Genomic DNA, 20909 nt, shown 5'->3' with positions numbered 1-20909 from the left:
TTGTGGCAGTTGACATCAGCCTTTGACCCAGCTATTATTACTATTTCTTTGATGTATAAGTCAAGCAGGACCCTATCCATTGCAGCTCCAGGTATACCATGACCTGTTGACCATCGCAGATCCCTGTAGGTCAGAGCCCTCTGGTTGACATTCAGCCTGTTTGGATAATTACATCTGTCTCACATTCATGGTGAAGTGCTGCCTACTGGCTTCTGCTATTTCAGAATCGTCTCATCCCCGTTGACACCAGGGAGTGTTCCTACTGTTATGCTTGGTATACAAAGCATAGACACTGCTCAGCTTCTCAGTGAGGCCAGTGCCTTCATCCCCAGCCCCACACCGTTGACGCACTTCTTGTTGCTTTAGTGAAAGGAGTGTCCCTTTTGGATCCCCCTGAGGAACATGGTCGCTTGGCAGGTTTTCCAGTCTTATAGATAGATCCATTCTAACACAGTCACCCCTCAGAGCCTCTTGACTGCTTTGGTACTCTGCCACACCAGTCCTTGCATCACCACCTCACGTGTTGGAGGCCCTTATTTTTTTTCTCCTAAGCTTTGAGGAGCCATTCCAGTGGCACAGAACTGGCTCCAGGTGTCCTTCCCAGGGATTAAACCCTAAGTTACAGGAGATTGCACCCATTTCAACATCTTCTCCCTTGTATTGTGCTCCCTTGGTTTAGCATATCATGATTGATTTCCAACATCTTTTTCCAGTTTCTGCTGGTACCTGTGAGCCAGTTTCTGTAGTCTTTTGGTGAATTATTTCCCTAGTTAAGCTGAGAGTTGAACTGACTTATTGGCCTAGGAGTTATGAGAGGAAGTAGGGGTATCTTAAGGGGAGTAGGTATTGTCTTATGAGGCATTGACCCTGGTAACCGCCCTCGTGGTCTCCAGGAAGGAGAGGCTGCTCTCCTGCAGTGAGGGGGAAGTGGGCCGCTTCTTTAGGCCTAGCGGGTTGAGGAGAATCAGAGGTTCAAGGTTCTCAAGATGCTCCCCATTCAGTTTTAAGATCTTACCCCTTCCTGTCAGAGGCCTGATTTTAGTGTCAGAGATTTATGGGGGAACTATAGATGCAAGCTTCTCTGCAATTCAGCTAATCCCATAGTCAGATCCTAGGCTTGATTTTTAGCCCAATCTGTCCTCTGGTTGCAAGGAAAGTTTATGACCAGAGGTAACCAGAGGAGATAAGGAAAAATTAAATGCTGTCACTGAAGTCTTGTGGTTTCCAGTCATGGTCTTAGTTGGTGATCGGCTGACTCAAGCCTGTCATTTCTTTTCTCCAGCATATTTATGCCACTTAACAATAACCAACTAAACCCACAGTCCTTATAGTTCCCATTGCCATCATATCTCTCAGGTGCTAATGATATCGCACAAGGCAGTGCAAGCCCTGCAATCTGCATCTCATCCCCATCCACTGCAGGAGACAGTGATTGCCGAGCGGGATTATTGCCTACTTACCACCAGTGTTCTAGTCGTCTATTGTGTAGCAGCTCAAAACACAAACATTTGTGTTCTCAAAGTTTCTGTGGGTCAGGAATCCAGGAGCAGCTCAGCTGGGTGGTTTGGTTCAGGGTCTGTCACAAAGCTGTGGTTGAGCGTTGGCCGGGGCTGCAGTCATCTCAGGGCTGGACCGGGAAGAATCCTCTTCCGATTTCACTCACATGGCTGCTGGCAGGCCTCAAAGGTGCACTTCCAAGCTAACTCAGGCCCTCTCCATAGGGCTGCTACATGATATGGCAGCTGGCTTCTCCCACAAAAAGCAATGCAAGAGAGAAGCTCCCACGATGGAAGCCATGGTCTTTTTAGAACCCAATTCCAGAAATAGTATCTCATCATTTCTGCTTTCAAAATGGAGTCAATAAGTCCAGCCCATATTTAAGGAGAAGGGATTACCCAGGGGTGTCAATACCAGGAGGTGGGGATCATGGGGTCCATTGTACCACAACCCACAATGATGTCCTTTTGCCATCTTGTTGACAAGTGATCCAATTCCAGAATCCTGTCTTAGGACCTGCTTCCTAGGACTCTTTCTGGTACCATCTGTCTTCGTTTGGGCTCCCCCAGAAGCAGGTCTCGAGACAAAAATTAGACCTTTACTAGTTTGATAACAAGATGAAAAGTAGGGAAGGTGATACAAGGAAGGGAAGGCTGCCAATAAAGAGTGCATATTTTTATTGTGATAAAACATACATGACATAAAATTTTCCACTTTAACCATTTTTAAGCACACAGTTCAGTGGCGTTAAGTAGATTCACATTGTTGTGCAACTGTCACCACCATCTATGTCCAGAGCTTTTTCACTCGTCCCAAACTCAAACTCCCTACACATGCAACACTAACTGCCTATTCTTCCCTCCTCGCAACCCCTGGCAACCACCATTCTACTCTCCATCTCTGTGATTTTGACAACTCTAGGTACCTCATGTAAGTGGAATCATTCATTAATTATACTTTTTGACTATCTTATTTCATTTAGCATAATGTCTTCAACGTTCAACCATATTGTAGCATGTGTCGGAATATTTTCAGTTTTAAGGATGAATAATGTTCCATTGTATGTATACACCACATTTTGTTTATCCGTTCATCTATAAATCGACACTTGGGTTCCTTTCACTTTTTGACTATTCTGAATAATGCAACAATGAATGTGGGTATAAGAGTGCCTATTTAAAGCCAGTTGCCAAAGTGGGCAACTGGAGTTTAATCCCACAGGGATACTCTGCACATTGAGTATTTTATAGCAACTTCTGTCAGTCATTGGTTGACGCTGCTTGGGAGATGTAAATTTCCTGCCTCTCTGGCCTTCTTAACCAGGAGCTTCCAGAGCAACCATCTGTTGTTCTGGCAAAAGCTCTCAGACATGGGAATAGTAACTCCGTCAGCAGAAGCCAACAGGATACAAGGAAAGTGGTAATGTCCCAGGGATATGGGTGAGCCACTGAGGGCCGCAGCCACAGGAATCTTGCACGTTCATCATAATCACATCCATTAGTTAGGTCCAAGGTTTTTCTCGAATCCGTCTTAACACACAGCTTCTCAATTGTTCTTCCTATTTCCCGTCTCTCTCCTTTCCACACTCTCCTCCTCAATGCTGGCAAAATGATGTTTTTCTAAAACGCAGATTTAAACCTGCCAATCCTTTCCTTGAAAACCTGCTGTGATGATGCCTGGTCTACCCTAGAATTAAACTCTTCCTGCTTTTCACTGTCAGGTCCAGTCGTACCTCTCTCCCTACCTTCTCATATATGCCACGACAGACCACACTCTTTCACCACCTTGAACTTTTGCTCTTGCTGTTGTCTAGGTTCTCCATGCTCTTTCTCCATGTGGCAAAAATCCAATGCCTTCATCAAGGCTCAGCTCAAAGGGCACCTGCTCTCTGATGTTTTCTCTAATGTCTCCTAGGCAAGACTAATTTTTTTCTCCTGTTTACTGGTTGGCTGTTCCTCTGCCTCAATGGTTATTATATTGTTTTAATTATTAGCATCTCTCTCTCTCTTCCTAGATGTTGAGCTGTACCAGGCATTTCTGTGTCTCCAAGTCCATGTACGTTTATTCAGTAAATGTGTGTGGGTTGAATAACTGGTTAGTTAAATGACTGACTATGAAAGCTCATCAAAAGGCAGTGAAAAGCTAGTGAACTTCTTTAGAATCCTGTCACTCACTCTAGTGGTTGGTCGTCTGGTGTATGAACGATGTTAGAAGGAAATAAGCGGGAGCAATAAATGTTGTTTTGAAATCGTAGTGTAGACCAGTATCAAATGTTCACCGTGAGAGACACTTCTAGTATTAAGGTACACCATTTAACAGGAAATCAAGGTGTGTGTATAGGATATGAAAACATTTTTAGCAGCTTGTGCCAACAACAATATAAAGCCTTCCTTGTGAAAATGCAGGAGCTTATGGTATCACTCGCCAGTTATCAGAGAACATTAACTATCAGTAGTTCTGTAATCCGGCATCTGGATGCACATCACGTGTTAATAGAAGGCTTCTATAGTGTATAAATACACTTCATCTTATTATTGTTTGTGTGATAGCCCCGAATGTAATTATTCCTGGTTTTATGTAAAAATCTGAAAATGCTTAAGGTTTCTCATTATGGACTATAGTTCTCCTTGGAGGCTGGAGTGTGGGTCTGGGGATGGGGTGAGGCTTCCCAGAGGCCACAGCTGCCCCATGAGAGTGACGGTCTGGAGAAGTGCAGTGCCCGGTAATGGAAGGGAGGATTTTGCTTTGTGGTTGGAACAGGACACTTAAATGTGGGGAAGTGGGGGGCCTAGAGGCAGACCACAGAGTCTATTCACAGAAGTTTACAGGGCCAAAGTGAGGAGTCAAATGTGGCTTTGAGGCAGCAACAACAGTGAATGGGAATACAGCAATGTGGACAGTTACCAATACTTGCGTAATATTTTTGATCATGTATCAATGGAAAGGAGAAAACGTCTACATTTGTGATAGGGTTAGAGAGAATTTTGCAATGAGCTGCAATATAAAGAAGCATTCAAGGTAGCTTAAAGAATCGGGCTTTACTGGATCAAAGTGCGGGCACAGTTTACAGCGAAACATTGTTGGGCAAACTCAGACTTCCCAAGACCCAAAGACTTCTCCAAGATCTTACTGTAGTAAGACTAATTTTGGAGGCAGAACAGGAGGATGCCTCAGCGGCCCTCAGGGAATAGAAGAGCTGAGCAGTGTTGGGCATGGAAGTTGCAGCTCAGACTTGGGAAGATGGAGGAAGAAAGTGTCACTTCCTTGTTAGAAGCAGCATCCCTGACAGAAGCTTCTGAGTCTTCTGTTTTTGTCAAAATGCTCTTTATGATGAGTGGCAGCCCACAAAGATCCAGGGCCCCTCTCTGATTCTAACGCGGGGAACACATTGAAGAGAATACACAACCCGTTTTCTGTTTCTAGTGGGAGGAGAAAAGACCCTGAGGACAACCATGGTTGTGCCAAGAGTTGAGAGTAACTCATCAGGCACCCCGCCCCCAAATCCATTAGTTGGCATTTCAGATAATTATTTCTTCCCTTGCATAGTTACCGGTTCTCTCATTAGGACTTAAAGCGCTCTGGGAGGCTAGGAGTTGAACCCACTGAGGGAGAGTCCCTGCTCCCATTGGTGGCATAGCTTGGAAGAGAATGAATAGGTTTGATAGCGCCTGTCCCCTCTATTTGCAGGAGGCAGACAGCCTGAAGGGAAAGACAGTGTGCCCGCCTATTGCTGCTTCTTCTCAGTTCAGAATCAGAGCCTCACAAGAGCTCCTTAACACCACGTGATAGCCAAGATGGAGAGAGAAGCTGAGGATGGAGCCCACCTTTCTGGCCAACCTTAAATCCTAAAGCTACTGGGTTTAGGCAGAAAAGATGACATTCCACTTCCTGGTCTCCCAAGGTCTGGCAACGTCTGCTGACACGTGAGGTTCCCTGTCTGATCCAGTGGCTTCAGATCTAGGGGAGTCCAAGCTGAGGAGAAGAGTCTTTGACTAGGAAGGGGGCTCCTGTCATGTGGATGGGGGGAGAGGGTTGGGATGAGACCCTCTATGTCTAGGGGATAGGGAAGAAAGTCATATGCCAAGCAGGCTGTGGGAATCCTGGTTCGAGGAGAATTAAGAGGGGCTTGGGTGGAGAGGCAGGGGGCTTGAGGAGAAGGACTGGACGCCGCAAATCACCACTGGATCTTGTGTTTCCCTCATCCTCTTCTTGGAGGAAAGATTCTATGGGACACATTAGTAAGGGACTACGCAATTATCCCCTCCCTCTGTGGAGAGTGGAATAAAAAGCAGTTTTGTTGTTTAATACCCCAACTGCCTCCTAGGGAGTGGATCTTGACAAATAACAATACTCAAGTCTCTGCCCTGCCCCTGCCCTGTTTTTTTTATGCTGAATCCCTAGATGGCTTAGTGATGAAACCAGGTAATAAGAACTGCTGAGGGCTAAATTGTCCCGGCCAACTGAGGAAGAATTTGAAGTTCCTTTGCTAATCCAGGAGTGACGAGGTGAGCTCCATAGAGATATTAGAAGTGAGGGTTTGACGCTGGGTTATGTAAGACGAAATACCAGAAGTTTCCCTGGGGTGAGTTGTATCAAGAATGCAATACTTATGTTCAACCGGAATGTATTGAAGTTGATGTAATGAAGACCCTCCTCTTCCATCAGCTTCAATGTGGATGTTCAGTAAACTCATGACTGGCGAGTTTCGTTTCTTTGGTGTGAAGTGGATGGAGCCTGAGGGGGTGGGAGAGACACAGTGTGCAAGGATCCAGGAGCCCAGAGCTGGAGGCAGCCATGAAAATGGGAGTCTCCTCGTTGACTTTGTTTGTTTGAAGGGTCTGCAATTGAGTGATTCAGTCAGCCTGAATCTAGCTGTACAAGGGAGGACGACCCTGGGTGACACTGGGTCAGATAAGAACAATTTCGATGAAGTGGTGAGGGCAGAAGCCGGATATGAGCTGCCCGCTCCTGAATGAGTCAGAGGCAAGAAAAGAGAAACAGCGTCGTGTGGGTAATTCTTCTAAGTCACGAAAATAATACAGAATGCAATTTAGCTGGTGAAATCTTGCATACATTACACTGCAGATCTTGCATACGTTACATTGTACTTACAGTAACAGGACACAGCGTATGCTAAAAGAAAGAAAGGAAAAAACAGTTGAAATGTTTCCAAAGCAACATTTCTGTTTCAGATTTCACATTTTCACTTTGTAGACCAGTAAGTAAGTTCGATTCCCTTCCCTTCAGGTTAGGTGAAAAGTGGGTGGATCAAATCAGTTGGGAGACTTTCAAAATGACGTGGAGCTCCAAGGGCAAGGAATATGTATGCAGGCTTATACCCTTGTGGGGAACGCCAATGCCCAGTTATGGCTGGTGTCTGGTTTGTGGGCCAGTATAGGTGTCAGAATTTAGAATTCTAGAGATAATTTCCCCTTCGAAACAGAACAACAACAAAGACTACAATGGGTTCTTTACAGACTATGGACTTAAATGTGGGCTAAAATTAAATGAGCTAACTTCATTAGTTAAGGTGTCCTGTAAAAAAAAAAGCCAAATTGGAAGTAAAATGCTAGTGGTAAGGGTAGGTGAGCACTTACGTGTTTTCGGGATTACATGTTTTATAAACTTGGAATAAAACAAAATACAGAGGGGAAGGAGAGGCTTTGCAAATTCTTGAACCCTCTTTCAATTGTCTGTATGTGGCTTCTGCAGCTGTGACTTTCCTTCCACTGCCTCCTCCCCCTACCACACACCCTTTCTCTTAGCCCCAAACACTCAGGCATGAAAATTATGTGCGTAACTTGCCATTTTCCGGTTTTCATTAATTCAACTGCTTCATTGATTTTATCAAGATTCAGAGTATGGGTAATTAGTGGATCTAGATTAAACTTCTTTGCCATGTAATCAGAAACCAGTTTAGAGACGTCCTCTCTGCTTTTCCAGCCTGGAAATACACAAATTAATAACAGATTTCACCCACAGGAGTCACTATACAAGAAGGGCCATACAAGGTAACTACAGGCGGTGTTGGCTTCAGCTGAGAAAATCTAAGGATTCCCATTAACTTGTCTCACTCATCAGGAGGATGCCTGTCCCAACCATATACCCTGTGTAGAAGGCTGTTATCCTGAAGGAGGCCTTTGGTAGTATGGAGGAGAATTTAATTAAAGCAAGTGGAACATGGACCTTGTATTAGATGTTCTTGGTGTCAGGCTGCACCATCTTGGGGGCTATACATCCATGTCTAATGTATAAAAATGGCCGAGGTCTTGGGAACCATTAAAGGAATCAATACAAAGGTTAGAAATAGAACGCTTCCTTTGTGTGTGTGTGTGTTTGTGTGTGTGTGTGTGTGTTTATCTTCAGCTTGATGAAAGAGCCAAATATCTTAAGAGAAGAGAAGAACTTTTACCATGGCAGTGATTTCAGTGTCAGCTTTTGGAAAAAGAATGTGTACAAAGCAAGATAAGAAAAAAATGTGCCTGCTGGAAGTGAGAATTGCACAGGGAAAGATGGCATCAGCTAAGGTAACATAAGCTTAGCCCTGTATTTTCCCTATTCTCATGATTTTCAAGAAATTCTATCCTTATATTTAGCACTGTGCTGAGCAACATGTCCAGAGAGTTACCATGCAGAATTTGGTGGCCTGTTTATTTCTGGGAAGGGTGAGTGTGGTGCAATTGTACAAGGTGGCTACAGTGTCCTAAGCATCTTGTTCTGCCACAGAATCTTGGCAGTTCCTTGCTTTTCTTGGTTCCAGCCTGGGCCAGGTTCTCCAGCCTTCCCACTTATTCTCAAAACTACCGAAAACTCTTCCAATCAATTTATTTTCTATTTATATTGGTTTCTGCTGTATGAAATCAAGAATTCTAACTAGTATTCTATGTCATGACACTATGGGCTAGTGTATTTTTCTGCTTGTTTTTGTCTTTTTTTAAAAAAATTGGGATATAATCAACATGACATTGTATTAGTTTTAGGTGCACAACATAATGATTTGACATACAGTCATGCGCTGCATAATGACATTTTGGTCAACGATGGACCATATATACAACGGTGGTCGCATAAGATGAGTACCGTATAGGCTAGGTGTGTAGTAGGCTATATCATCTAGGTTTGTGTAAGTACACTCTACGATGTTCACACAATGAGGAAATTGCATAACACGCATTTCTCAGAACGTATCCTCATCATTAAGCGACACATGATTGTATGTGTAAATGGTGAAATGATTACTACTAAACTACCGCTAAGGTAAGTTCAGTTAACGTCTATCACCACAAATTTCTTTTTCTTGTGATGGTAACTTTTAAGATCTGTCTTAGCTTTTACCTTTTGATGGGTGATCTGCTAAAGCATTTTCATGTCTACGTAAGGAAAATTTTCACTTGTTTTTGTTTCTTCTTTCAACCAAACAAAGGGTCCAGGACCACAGACTAGGCTGAGCAGCGTTTCTTAACAGGAGAACTAAATGGCATTTTGGGTGGGGAAAATTCTTCATTGTGTACAGTGTAGGAGGTTTAGCAAGCTGTCCAACAACCACTAAATGCTCCTTCATTGAAAACTACTAAACTAGAGGATTATACTATCTATGGAAGGAATTAATTTACGTTAATGTTCACTATATGAATATTTAAGTGGCCAGTGAAATAGTTTCTTTATGAGGATTATTTAAAATATTGGTGCTCCTATCATACAAGAGTTAGCTGAGTATGGGTATTTGGAATCAACAGTTATCCCACATAAATACAACAAAGGGAAATAGCAATGGGTATGTCCAATTACCCCAAATGGAGGAACTGAAAATTACACTTTAAACTGGACTATTACTTTTTTTTAAAAGGTTTTATTTTCTTTTTCCTTTTACTCCCCAAAGCACCCCCAGTGCATAGCTGTATATTCTTCGTTGTGGGTCCTTCTAGTTGTGGCATGTGGGACGCTGCCTCAGCGTGGTTTGATGAGCAGTGCCATGTCCGTGCCCAGGATTCGAACCAATGAAACACTGGGCCGGCTGCAGCGGAGCAGGTGAACTGAACCACCTGGCCACGGGACAACCCCCTGGACTATTACTTTTTTTATGCTGGCCCTGCCATTTATCTACTCTTCATAAATGAATTGGGTAAGACTCCTAATATCTGTAGCAATACACCGCCATAGCTAATTTGGAGACCACAGATAGCTCAGTAGTCCAAATGATTCAGATAGCTCCTAATTTTGACATCTTCTGCCCAAGAATTCAGATTGCTCAAAATTGCTAGATAAACACGTTTAGTTTTAAATTTCAGATTACTTGTTTATGAGCCAAGAATCCTAAGCAGATATTTTTAATTTTGTTTGTTTTCTACGTTCTCAACGAAAGATTCTTCTAAAGTCTATAAAAAATACAAGCTCTAAGACAGATTAAAAAAATGGAAAATCAAAGGATTCTATTAAAAAAATTGTTTTCCTCTAGAAAAAAATAATTCTCATTTGCTTTTTGTCAATAGTATTTCTTTTCAATCATGAATCCATTATGTCTAATGTTTTGAGCTGGTGTAATGACCACTCAATTGGTTCAGAAAAGATTTACGTTAGGTGAACAATGACTACTAGTGGGTCAGTATATCCTCCAAAGAATCCCAGTTGGCAGGTACATAACTCAACTGGAGTATAGTTATTGATCACAATATTGCCTTTTCTTTTCAAGTTAGAATTTGCATTAAACTTTGGACACTGGTTTCTTCACCTATCAATTTTTAAAAATCTCTTCTCTCCTTTTGCAAGAGAAAAAGCTTACCAAGAAGCAACTGTGTACATCCAATACCCATCTCCTTCCCTTTGATATTTCCGTGTTGAAACAAAAAGTGTAATCTAAAGCTCTTGTTTATATTCCTTCTCAAGCATTTATGACACATTTCTCTATCTCCCACCTCCAAAACCCCATGGATTTTCACTCTTCCCTATTTCATCCATACCTCCAAAAACAGACCCCTTCAAAGAACGTCCTGAGAAGAACAACCAGCCACTGATGTTGAGCTGGGTACCAGCAGCCAGGAGCCCAACAATCACGCAGACCCCATGGCTCTCGTGGCAGGAGGCGAGGGCAGCGGTCTGTCGTAAAGCAAGACAAGTCAATGCAGGAGTTAAAGTAGGTACTGGAGAGATGGACCTAAATCTGAACCTCAGCTTGACTGCTGAATGGTCTGTGGCCTTTTCTGATTCTCCCTGTTCTCATTTGAAAGAACGTTTATTTTATAAGGACGAGCTAAAGCATAAAGAAAACATTGTGTGCTACCCAGTAGAGTATCCCTCACTTTAGGACTTCATAAATAGAAATTAAAAAGTGAAAATGCTAAAGGCACCCATGGTAGTAACAACAATAATAATAATAACCATAATAAATTTTATAAGAACCATTGCTGACACTGGTGGTTGGTTAGAGCTGACATTTTCTTTTAGACATTGAAGAGTACAGTTGGATATTTGCACAGTGTAACGTATTAGCAAATTGATAAGCAGCTATGTTCCCATTGGTTATCTTCAAAGGCTGTTTCTCAGAGCAAGACTATCTGTGGGACAGACTGCGAGAAAGGTTTGCTACAGCTTTTTACAGACAAGGGAATTTATGTGTAGTGAGGAGTGAAAACACTTTGTAAACTGAGGAAAGGACCCAGATTGGAAGAGACAGTTCTTGAGTTTCCATCCAGCTGCCTAGAAATGGAGCCATGCAACTGAATGATATGCTATTTCTACAAATCCCCAAAGAGAGCAAGTGAATTTCAGATTGTGAAATAACTTCCTCTCCATTTATATTCTCTCTTATAAACCATGTTCACCCAGAAAAACACCATGTTTTTTCCTTCATTTTGGAAGTGAACCCATTTAGTGAAGATTTGTAAATATTTTGCTTGAAAGCTTATCGCAGATCCAACATGAAAGACTTTGCTGAATGTGCAAAGCTCACTGCTCGTAGGGTCATTAAACCAATATTGTCCTATTTTTGCTTGCATGCTCTGGCTTAAATTCTAGTTACCAGGTAGCTGCGTGTTACGACATAATTCGGGGAGAACCCTTGCCAAAGCCTTTGCGTCCTGCCTGTTGGAGGTTGTCTGCTTATTTGAAGGATCGGTCTGATGGAACAGAAGGAGAAGGAAACTCAGTGAGGGGGTTCATTGTTTGGGATGGTGACTAGACTTGTAGGAGTGGACAGAGGGGACCAGCTGGGATGTCATGGAACACAAGGAAAATTAAAGAGAAGACTGTGGAGGGAATTTCAGAATTTTCCTTCAATTAATATCTTAAATGATGACTGGTAGGAATATAGGTAATTTTCACTCCAGAGGATCACATACCACAGTTGCTGGATTTCCAATGGCCTCAAAGCAAAATTCCACACCAGCACCTGTCATATCAAATAAAACTTCCTGGATGGGTTTCTCGAAGTCCTGAGGGTTGATGCACTCAGTGGCACCCACTTCCTTTGCTTTCTCAAATTTGTCTTTGTTGATGTCCACCCCAATGATCCTGGCTGCTCCTGCTGCTTTACAGCCCATGATAACAGACAGGCCTACTCCTCCAAGGCCAAACACAGCACAGCTGGAGCCTGGGGTCACCTGAGCACACAAAGGCAGAAAACAAAAGGAAAGAGGACATGTACATTTACTCAGTTGGAAAGACCAAGTCTGTATATACTTTTCATGAGACAGAAGCAAAGGACATTTTCAAAGAAAACACAGTTTAACTAGAGAGTTTTAGATTCTCAAGATATTTCTCAGTATGGGTTACGTTTGCCAGATAAGCACAAACTGCCTGCAAATAGAGGGTTTCAAGTCCCAGGAACCAGCGTGAGAAGTTTAATGAAATTTCATTGAATCTTAAGACTTATTTGACAGAGTATTTGATTCCAGACATTTTTGAATTCTTTTACACCATCCCCATCTTCCTGCAACCCTTCCTTTCTCTTTCCTTTTGGGCATCTGTAAACTTTGCATTACTTACAATGTCAATGCCTTATGAAGGCAAAGTCTTATTTTTTATTGGGTCCAAAATGAGGCTAATTTAAGTTGAACCACTTCCATCCTATCTGTGTAGTATTGAGACTAATGGATGTTGGGAAAAACAAAGAGCCAGAATTCAACAGCCACTTAAAGAAGGGAGCTGGGAAAGTTTGTGTGATGTTCCAGAAATAGCCTGTTAACAGGAACCCAAGCTATTGGTGTGAGATTGCCTGACCATTCTGTCTAATATAGCAACACCCCCTCCATCACTTGCTCTCTTTGTTCTTCTTTTCTTTTTACGAGCACTCATCAGCACATGCTAGATTATAAAACAGAACAGAAGCTCCATGCGTTTTACTAGCTGCTGAATCCCAGCACCTGGATCAGTGAACGGCTCCATAAATGTTTGTTGCATAAACCAAAGAATGGACTGGAATGTGGAAAGACACATAGTCATTTTGCGACTGTGTTATGTTTAACTCCCAGGAATTCCTGATGTCTCCACTTGTGAATGGCATCCAGACTTAATTTGCCGCTTACTACTGATCAAGAGGGCATGGGAAAGATGTTGAAGGGGGCGTGGGATCACTAGGCAGATAGTAAAGAACTCAAGGATGTTTAGAGGCAGGTTTGTGATTCTTTCTGAGGTTGTGTAATGAGACATGGGCCAGATGCATGAGGCCTTTCAACTCCATATGCCAAGAATTCCGTTCATCGTGGGTACAAACACTCCTCACCTTGGCTGTAGTGATTGCAGCACCATAGCCCGTGGAAAAACCACAGCTAATGAGGCAGACTTTCTCCAGAGGTGCGACTGCATCAATCTTGGTAACCGAGATTTCTTTTATCACTGTGTATTCGGAAAAGGTGCTTGTATTCCCAAAGTGATATACTGGTTTTCCTTTGCAGGTAAACCTGCTGGTACCATCAGACATCAGGCCGGTTTTTGATTGTCTTTTATGGACAAGAAAACAAACAAAAATTTTTATTTTGAATTAGAAACCACTTCCAAGGAAATTGAATTGATTTTTCACAAAAGAAAATACTAGTAAAGACTTACTTGAATTGTACACAGAAATTGCCCCCAGGATTAAGGCAAGAGGCACATTCTCCACACTGTGGTAGAAAGAGTGTGATAACTTTATCCCCTAAGAGAGAAAGATCATTGATTAAGACCTTATTTTTTAAAGCAAAGAGATAGCTGTCTCTCAGGACTTCGACAACAAGGCACCCAAGAAAATATGCTAAGTGGAATTATTTCCACATTTAACTGTGCTTGATACTATGGGGAATACCAAATACTTACAAAAAGAGGGGCTATCTTCAGCATATGGGTCTAGCCCTGGCTAAGGGACTGAATCCCAAGAGCTGGCACCAGGTTTGCCTCCTTTGTAAGTTCCACTTAAAGCACTAAACAGTTTTGTCAGGTAGCCATTGAGCCAAGTCTTGTCTTACATTTTCTCCACTAACTTCTGCTGTCAGGGATCGGATTTAAAATAGTTCCGCTACCACGCATGCATAGAATAAGCTTCTGGATCAGGGAGAAAGGCTGGTGTGTACCCTGCCCTCTGTATTTCACCTCAGTCCCTTGTCCTTGGCCATGGAGACCAAAAGTAGGAGATTTCTCTAGTAATGTTCACAGTATAAGGAGAAGATTAGAACAACTTGCCAGGGCTGGACTGACTGACTGCCCCATTGTCTAGCACTGTAAACCAGAGCAACTCATTTCATATTTTTAGTTAAAAATCTTTGTAGGATTTAGGCTTTTCTGTTGTATTTAATTTTAGTTTTTAAAAAGTAATCCATATATATGGTAAAATTTAAATTGCATAAAAATGAAAATTGACTGCCTTGTCTCCAGTCCCCCTTTCCCCACTGCAGCAACAATTACTGTGATCAGTATCTGTGGTATCTTTCAGAGATAAACGCCTTTACAAACACAAAGGCTAGCCTACTGTTGACCGCATCGTAGGCCTTGCTTTTTTACTTAACAATGTATCTTGGAGATTTCTCATTTCAGTATGGAAAGCACTCTATCGTTTTGCTTACTAGTTACATAGTGTTGTGCTGTGTAGATATATCATAATTTATTTAACCAGTCCCCCAGCCACTGAGACGTATTTAGGTCGTTTCCTGTTTTTTTTTTTTTTTTTTTTTACTTTTTTCCCCCGACATGGAAAACAACAATGCAGTGAATAGTTTGTGCCCACATGGGCTGTGGTTGGCACAATTTTTAAATAGCCCCCCAGAGGTGTCCTGTCCTCAGAAACTGAACATGTTGAGTTATCACGCCTGTGAATATGTCGCATGGAAAGAGGGACTTTGCAGCTGTAATTAAGGTTACTAATCAATTGACATTAAAATAGGGAGGTCATCCTGGACTATTTAGATAGACCTAAGGTAATCACAGAGCCCTTGAAAGGAGGCAAGAGGAAAGCAGAAGAGGAAGACAGGGTGAGTCAAAGCACAAGAAAGACTTGATGTGTCATTGCTGCTTTGAGGCTGGAAGGGGGCGAGGGGGCCACACAAGAAACAACGTGAGCAGCTTCAAGGAGCTGCAGGCAGCCCCAGCTGACAGCCGGTTCCCTGAGGTTGAGGACCTCAGTCCTACAGCCTCAAGGAATTGGATTCTGGCAACAACTTGAATGAGCTTACAAGTGGAGCATTCTCCAGAGTCTCCAGATAAGAACCAGCTGGCCGGTTCCTTGATTTTGACCCTGCAAAACCCTAAGCTGAGAACCCAGCAAACCCACCCCGACGTCTGACCTATAGAAACTGCGAGAGAATACATTCGTTTTGTTTTAAGCTGCTAAATTTGTGGTGAGTTTTTACACCAACAATAGAAAGCTAGTACATGGGTATATATGTATGAAATAACTGTCTAGAATTGAAAGTATTGGGTCTGAAACATATTCATTTAAATGACGTTACCTATTGCCTCACTTAGAGTTGTGCAAATTTACTTTCCAAATAGTAAGGTCTGAGGGGGTTGTTTGCCTCCACTCTTGCCAACCTTATGTACTATTGAACTTTTAAATCTTTGGTAATGTTAGGTAAAAAGTGTTTTTAAAATTGTGTTTTAAAACTTTATTTAATGTGTTTGAGGTCGCGCATCTTTTCATATGCTTAAAAACATTGGTATGCGTGTTTTTATCTATCTATCTATATATATGTATTTTTTTTCTCTCCGAGCTAGATATGTATTTATTTTGCTCATTTCTACTGGGTTATTTTTTAAAATTGCTTTTGAAGGATTCTTTATGTATTAGGGAAATCTGTCCATTGTCATATTGGTTTGTTGATTTTTGGGAGGCATTTTTGGTACAGAGAATTTTAAGAAATTTTTATGTTGTCAAATTTATCTCTATATTATTATGTGTCTTCTGGCTTTTTGGTGTTCATTAAAACTTCCTGCCCTTCTCTGAGGTAATACAATGTTCTCTCATGGTATCTTACGACACTTCTCTGGTTTCCCTTCACTTGAATTCACACAGTAGTTTTGGGGGATAAAGAAAGCAATAGCAACTCAGCTTATTCTTTTCCCCCGATGACTATCCCATTGTTTCACCATCATTTGTTGAATAATCCGTGTTTCCCCCCTCACATTGGAAAGACAAACCGAATCCTGCACTAAATTCCTGTTCGTGTTCGATCCAGTCCTGGCGTTCTCCCCTATTTGGTTCCACTAATAGGTTCGACTCTTTATCAGATGCTTCATTTAAATAATTGTTCCACAGTTTCTATTTGTAAATTTTTCTCTCATTTGCACTTTCAGTTCTGTTGCAGTGCATTCTGTTTCTTGTTCTTATTACTATTAAAATTTAAACGCAAAGAATACAATATATTTAGTGTTTTTGTGTAACTCGTAAGTATCCCTCCTTTTCTAAGAAATGGGCAACGTTTCACCTTTTATTTCACTTGATCTTAAGATATTTAAAGGATACTTTTTATTTTCCTGATGTGGGTTCCAAGTTGCTGCTGTCTCCTAACTCCAGGTGCCCGTTCATACCTGTTTTCACTGTGCTCACTCCTTGTCCCACACTCTCGACTATTCCAGCCCCTTCATGGCCCAAAATGATGGGATAGTTGTTGTGAGAGTTTGGATTCGCCAACATTTTCATCTCTGTACCACAGAGCCCCGTGGCCACGATCTGTATGGGAGGAAAGAGTAATACAGCTCTTTCTGCCTCAGATAAAGGTGTTTTAGAGTTGTTAATGCTTTAGAACTTTTTGCTAGTTTGGTATGATGCGTTAACATTAATGCATTTATTTCTTAGTTTTAATTCTAGATGAGGATCCATAGTAATTTATTTCAAGCAATGTAATGATTTTCATTATCTAATTTCAGAATCGAAATGATGATGTTAAAACTTAGTGGGGACGGCAGATGGGTTCAGAAGAGAGTTGTAAAACCACAGTGTGACATCAAATGTCTCACTTTGTCCTTCATTGGAGCTTGTGGATGGGAGTGTGGGGGAGAAAGACCAATGATAGAAATGGAGGGATTAGAACACAGGAAGGGAAGGGATAATGTTTCCTATGACAATTGAGGCCTTAGTTTATTTCACATGAAGCCTTTAGAGTTGTGCTATTGGTACAATCATAATCCCACTTTTTTTGTCAATCAGACAGACAATTTAAATGGAGGCAATCTAGAGCAGTGGTCAAAAGTTTAAGGCTGAAATCCTGGCTCTGGCTTTCTTAGCTGTGTGACCCGGGGCCAAATCCTCCTGCGTGAGGCTCAGTTTCTTCATTTCTAAAATGGGTATGAAGTTGGCACACACACACATAACTAACTCGAGGATTGAAACCTATTGAAATTTGCTCACATAAAAGGGACATTATTGGAAGAATACCATACAATTGCTAGCTACCTGACTGTGGGAAGTGCAGTCAGACCTCACGGATCTAGGAATCCATCAAGTGGCCTTTGGCTTCCTCTCCCTACTTTGATTCGACATGTGCATAGCTATTATTTTCTGCAGACAGGCTTTCTCTTACTCATCATGGTCACATGATCACCTGACAGTTAAAAATGGCTACCAGGCCTGAGTCCATCCCGTCTCTCCAGTGGCCACAATCCCTGCCTTGCTCTGTCTCTGTATTTTGTTCAAATTCACGAGTGAGAGATTCAGGTCTGTAGCTTGTCAGGTAATGGTTGGATGTCTTGGAGTCAGTGTCCAAATCTGATGTGTGAGTTGTGACCCTGTGGGTGGAGAGTGGATGAGGCTAGCCAGATGGCCCACTGTACACTCCTCAGGGGATGTAGGCCAGGGAAGGCTCTCTGAGAAGAGGGCATGGGTTGTGCAGGTAAGGTAACCTAGAAATGACTGTCCATTGGTAAGCCATTAATAAAGAGTACTTATCCATCATTATTAAAATTAAATAATAACAGTTAAGTCACCCTGAACTAGGAGTCAGGTGAACTATGTTCTGGTCTGGAGGTCCCCTGATAGAATCACCTGGAGGAGATTTAAAAACCTTAGGACCAGCCTGCACCCCAGACCAATTAAATCACAAATTCAGATTGTCTGGGGGTGGCACCCAGTTATCAGCATTTCCAAAGCTCCCAGATGATTCCAAATGTGTAACCAAGGGTGAGAAAAACTGTTGCAGTCTGTGTTCTTACTGTACTTAGCTGTGTGAACAGTCACTACGCCCCAGTGGATTTCAATCTTCTCATCTGTAAAATCAGTTTCCCCTGGGTCCCTTCCAGCTCTAACCTGAATTTCCAGGATTCAGACTTGATTTATCCGTAATCACATTTTTCGTACAACATATTTCAAGATAACTTAAATATTATAAAGAATGTTATTAAGGAATTTAAAAGTACAGATTAGAATGTGGTTCGTGGGTAGAAACTTCTTTTATTTCGTAATTAGTACTATAGCTGCAAATAAGTATCCTTTGGGGGTATTCAGCCTATTCCAAACCTGTTTAACCTGTTCTTTGGCTGTATTTAAAGACTGATGGAAATGTTTAACGAAGAGGAAATAGAAGAGATTGCAGTTTTCTTTCTGAATTGAACATTGTGAAAAGAATGTATAACAAAGTGAACAGCTCTGATTTTTGGTGTGGACATGATGTGGAATTTTCTTTTTACCTTTATGCGAACTTCCTTTGCCTTTGGTGGGGCCACTTCTATTTCCTCAATGGCAAGTGGTGCACCAGGCTTCCAGTGTATAGCTGCTCTGCACCTGATAACCTGGCAAATAGAATATGGGGTCAAAAGGGGAAACTCCTTAGGCTTGGGAGATGGAAGACACCTGTGTTAATGATTTTTAGGGGGCTTCCTCACTCAAACCAAAACAAAGAAAAAATCATTGCTTTAATATGTGCCGTATGTAGCCTCTCAAACCTCAATCCAACTCTTTCGTACTCTCAGTCTCTGTATTGAAATTAGATTTGCAATACTAATTACGTGCACATACTGTGACACAACCAAGAGGATAGATGTCCTACTTTTGCTCTTACCATGAATGATGTTGTGTAGTGGCTGTTTCAGGGAAGGGATGGCATTGCAGTGTGAGAGTTATTTATGATCCTGGGTATGGGACACAGTCAGCTTTGGGGTGGAGGGGTGTGGAGCAGGGAATGAAGACCATCTGGTTGTGGCAATTCCTCAAATGGTGGTGGTCATTTTCAGATTGAGGTTGGAGAGGTTGTTGGTGGCAGGGTAGTTCTTAGGGCTTCTGATTTCAGCCCACCACTGTCCTCCCTATAAATTCTCTTTCCATGTGGTCTCATCTATTTTTATAGATTCAACCACTACCTTTATGAAAATGACGTTCACAGTCTGCATCTGTGAACAGACTTGTCCCTAAGCTTTAGACGTATTTATTCATCTGCTGTTTGAATGCGCTACAGGTACCTCAAAGACAACATGTTAAAACATGAACACATCACTCTTTCTTTCTCCTGTCTTCCCCACCCCCACACCAGCGGTGGACACAATCTACTCCTCCCACTGCGTTCTCTATTTCAGTGAGTGGCCATGTAACCTATACACTCACCCAAGAAAGAAACCCTGGAAGTAGACTTAAGTTCTCGCTCTCCTTCAACCTCTATGATCTAAAATTTTTTGGAATCTGTCCCCTCTTCTCCATTCTTCATACTACTGTATGGTCCAGGTCCTCATGCCTTTCACCTGGCTTGAGTTCATCACCTTGAAATCCATCCTCTATCTCATTGCCATCTGAACTATAATCCTGATCATGCTAATCCCCTACCTAAAAATGATATTGCTACCAATTGTTAATGAGGATCTGTTGATATGGTCTACAAGGCTTTCCATGATCTTCTCCCTGTCAGCCTCTCCAGCCTTATTTCTGGTCACTTCCTGCCTCAGTCTTTACCCTCCAGGCACAAAAAATATTCCGGAGATTCTCATATAGGATATTTTTCTTGCTTCTATGTTTCTCCTCATCTTGTTTCTTCCCCCTGTACAACCGTCTCCTCTTTTACTTGGTGAATTCTTAGCGCTACAAGTTTCCTCTTAGGTGTTGTCTTCTCTGGGAAGCCAAGCCAGGTTAGGAGTACTTCTCCTCTCTCTCTTTTACTACCCTTGCACATTCTTTTATAACTGTGCTTTTATAATTACTGTGTCTCTTTGTGAGATCCTTGGAGGAGGCGACATGTCTCTGACTCTGGAAAATTGGATAGAGGGCTTGATATATTGCTTATTGAAGGACTGAGAAAACTGAGGAAAGGCAAACTGCATACAGGGAAAGAAGGAGAGGTACTAAGCCCAAGAGCCTCTCACCTGGAGGGGTGCTGTACAGAGACTAGGTGGGCGACGAGCTGTTGGTAAATAAGCAAGCACACAAACTGACACGACAAAGACGTGACATAAAGGAGAAGACTGCACTTACTTTCCCTGTAGTATTCATGCTGACTTTCTTAGTGTTCTTGACACAGAGGAATATATTGAGAAAGGGAGACTCTCATTACAACTTTCACTGTGGAAAGTCCAAGAGTACACAGGTCACTGATCAGTAGAGACTGAGTCCTGAGCTTTTTGTTTAATTAGGTAATTATTATCCCTGTTGCCTAGAAACTCAGATTGTCCTGTTTCTTGAGGGAGGTTCCAAAGTATAATCTGAAATAGATGTAGCTGAGTGAAAGGGCACAAAATGTGAAATTGTGCAAAGGTTTTATTCCTTCTTCTCTCAATCATGAAGTTCTCCTCTTAGCACCCACTCTTTTGAGGTTTAAATTTGGTCTTTTTTTTTGCTGAGGAAGATTAGCCCTGAGGTAACATTCATGCCGATCTTCCCCCTCTCTATATGTGGGACGCTGCCACAGCATGGCTTGACGGATGGTGTGTAGGTACACACCTGGGATCTGAACCTAAAAACTCCAGGCCGCCAAGCAGAGTGCGTGAGCCCAACCACTACGCCACTGAGTCAGCCCCTAAATTTGGTCTTTTACATG

The 20909-nt window shown here is 42.1% G+C and overlaps 1 protein-coding gene across 1 annotated transcript; it reads right to left on the bottom strand.

Annotated features, from left to right (window-relative positions):
• Positions 1 to 4516: 4516 nt before the first annotated feature.
• LOC103544018 (alcohol dehydrogenase 6-like) lies at positions 4517 to 20495 on the bottom strand. The gene is made up of 10 exons (XM_070606749.1): positions 20348 to 20495; positions 18580 to 18681; positions 16486 to 16627; positions 13537 to 13624; positions 13214 to 13430; positions 11832 to 12092; positions 10455 to 10590; positions 7303 to 7441; positions 6610 to 6630; positions 4517 to 6465 (listed from the first exon to the last, which is right to left on the bottom strand). The coding sequence occupies exons 1-10, from the start codon at positions 20363 to 20365 to the stop codon at positions 6405 to 6407; spliced, it is 1185 nt and encodes a 394-aa protein (XP_070462850.1). The 5' UTR covers positions 20366 to 20495; the 3' UTR covers positions 4517 to 6404.
• Between the last annotated feature and the right edge of the window lie 414 nt (positions 20496 to 20909).

This window comes from Equus przewalskii, unplaced genomic scaffold (assembly GCF_037783145.1).
Source record: "Equus przewalskii isolate Varuska unplaced genomic scaffold, EquPr2 contig_12227, whole genome shotgun sequence".
In the NCBI taxonomy this organism is placed as follows: domain Eukaryota; kingdom Metazoa; phylum Chordata; class Mammalia; order Perissodactyla; family Equidae; genus Equus; species Equus przewalskii.
This window is presented reverse-complemented; position numbering and strand designations above follow the sequence as displayed.

Bases quoted from the DNA above. Each gene is read 5' to 3' on its own strand.
- LOC103544018 (XM_070606749.1), bottom strand. The intron at 16,628-18,579 runs GTAAAAAGAAAA...CCTCCCATACAG, and splicing joins CAAAGGAAGTTCGCATAAAG to ATCGTGGCCACGGGGCTCTG. The intron at 6,466-6,609 runs GTAAGTACAATG...TGACTCATTCAG, and splicing joins ATACGCTGTGTCCTGTTACT to GAGCGGGCAGCTCATATCCG.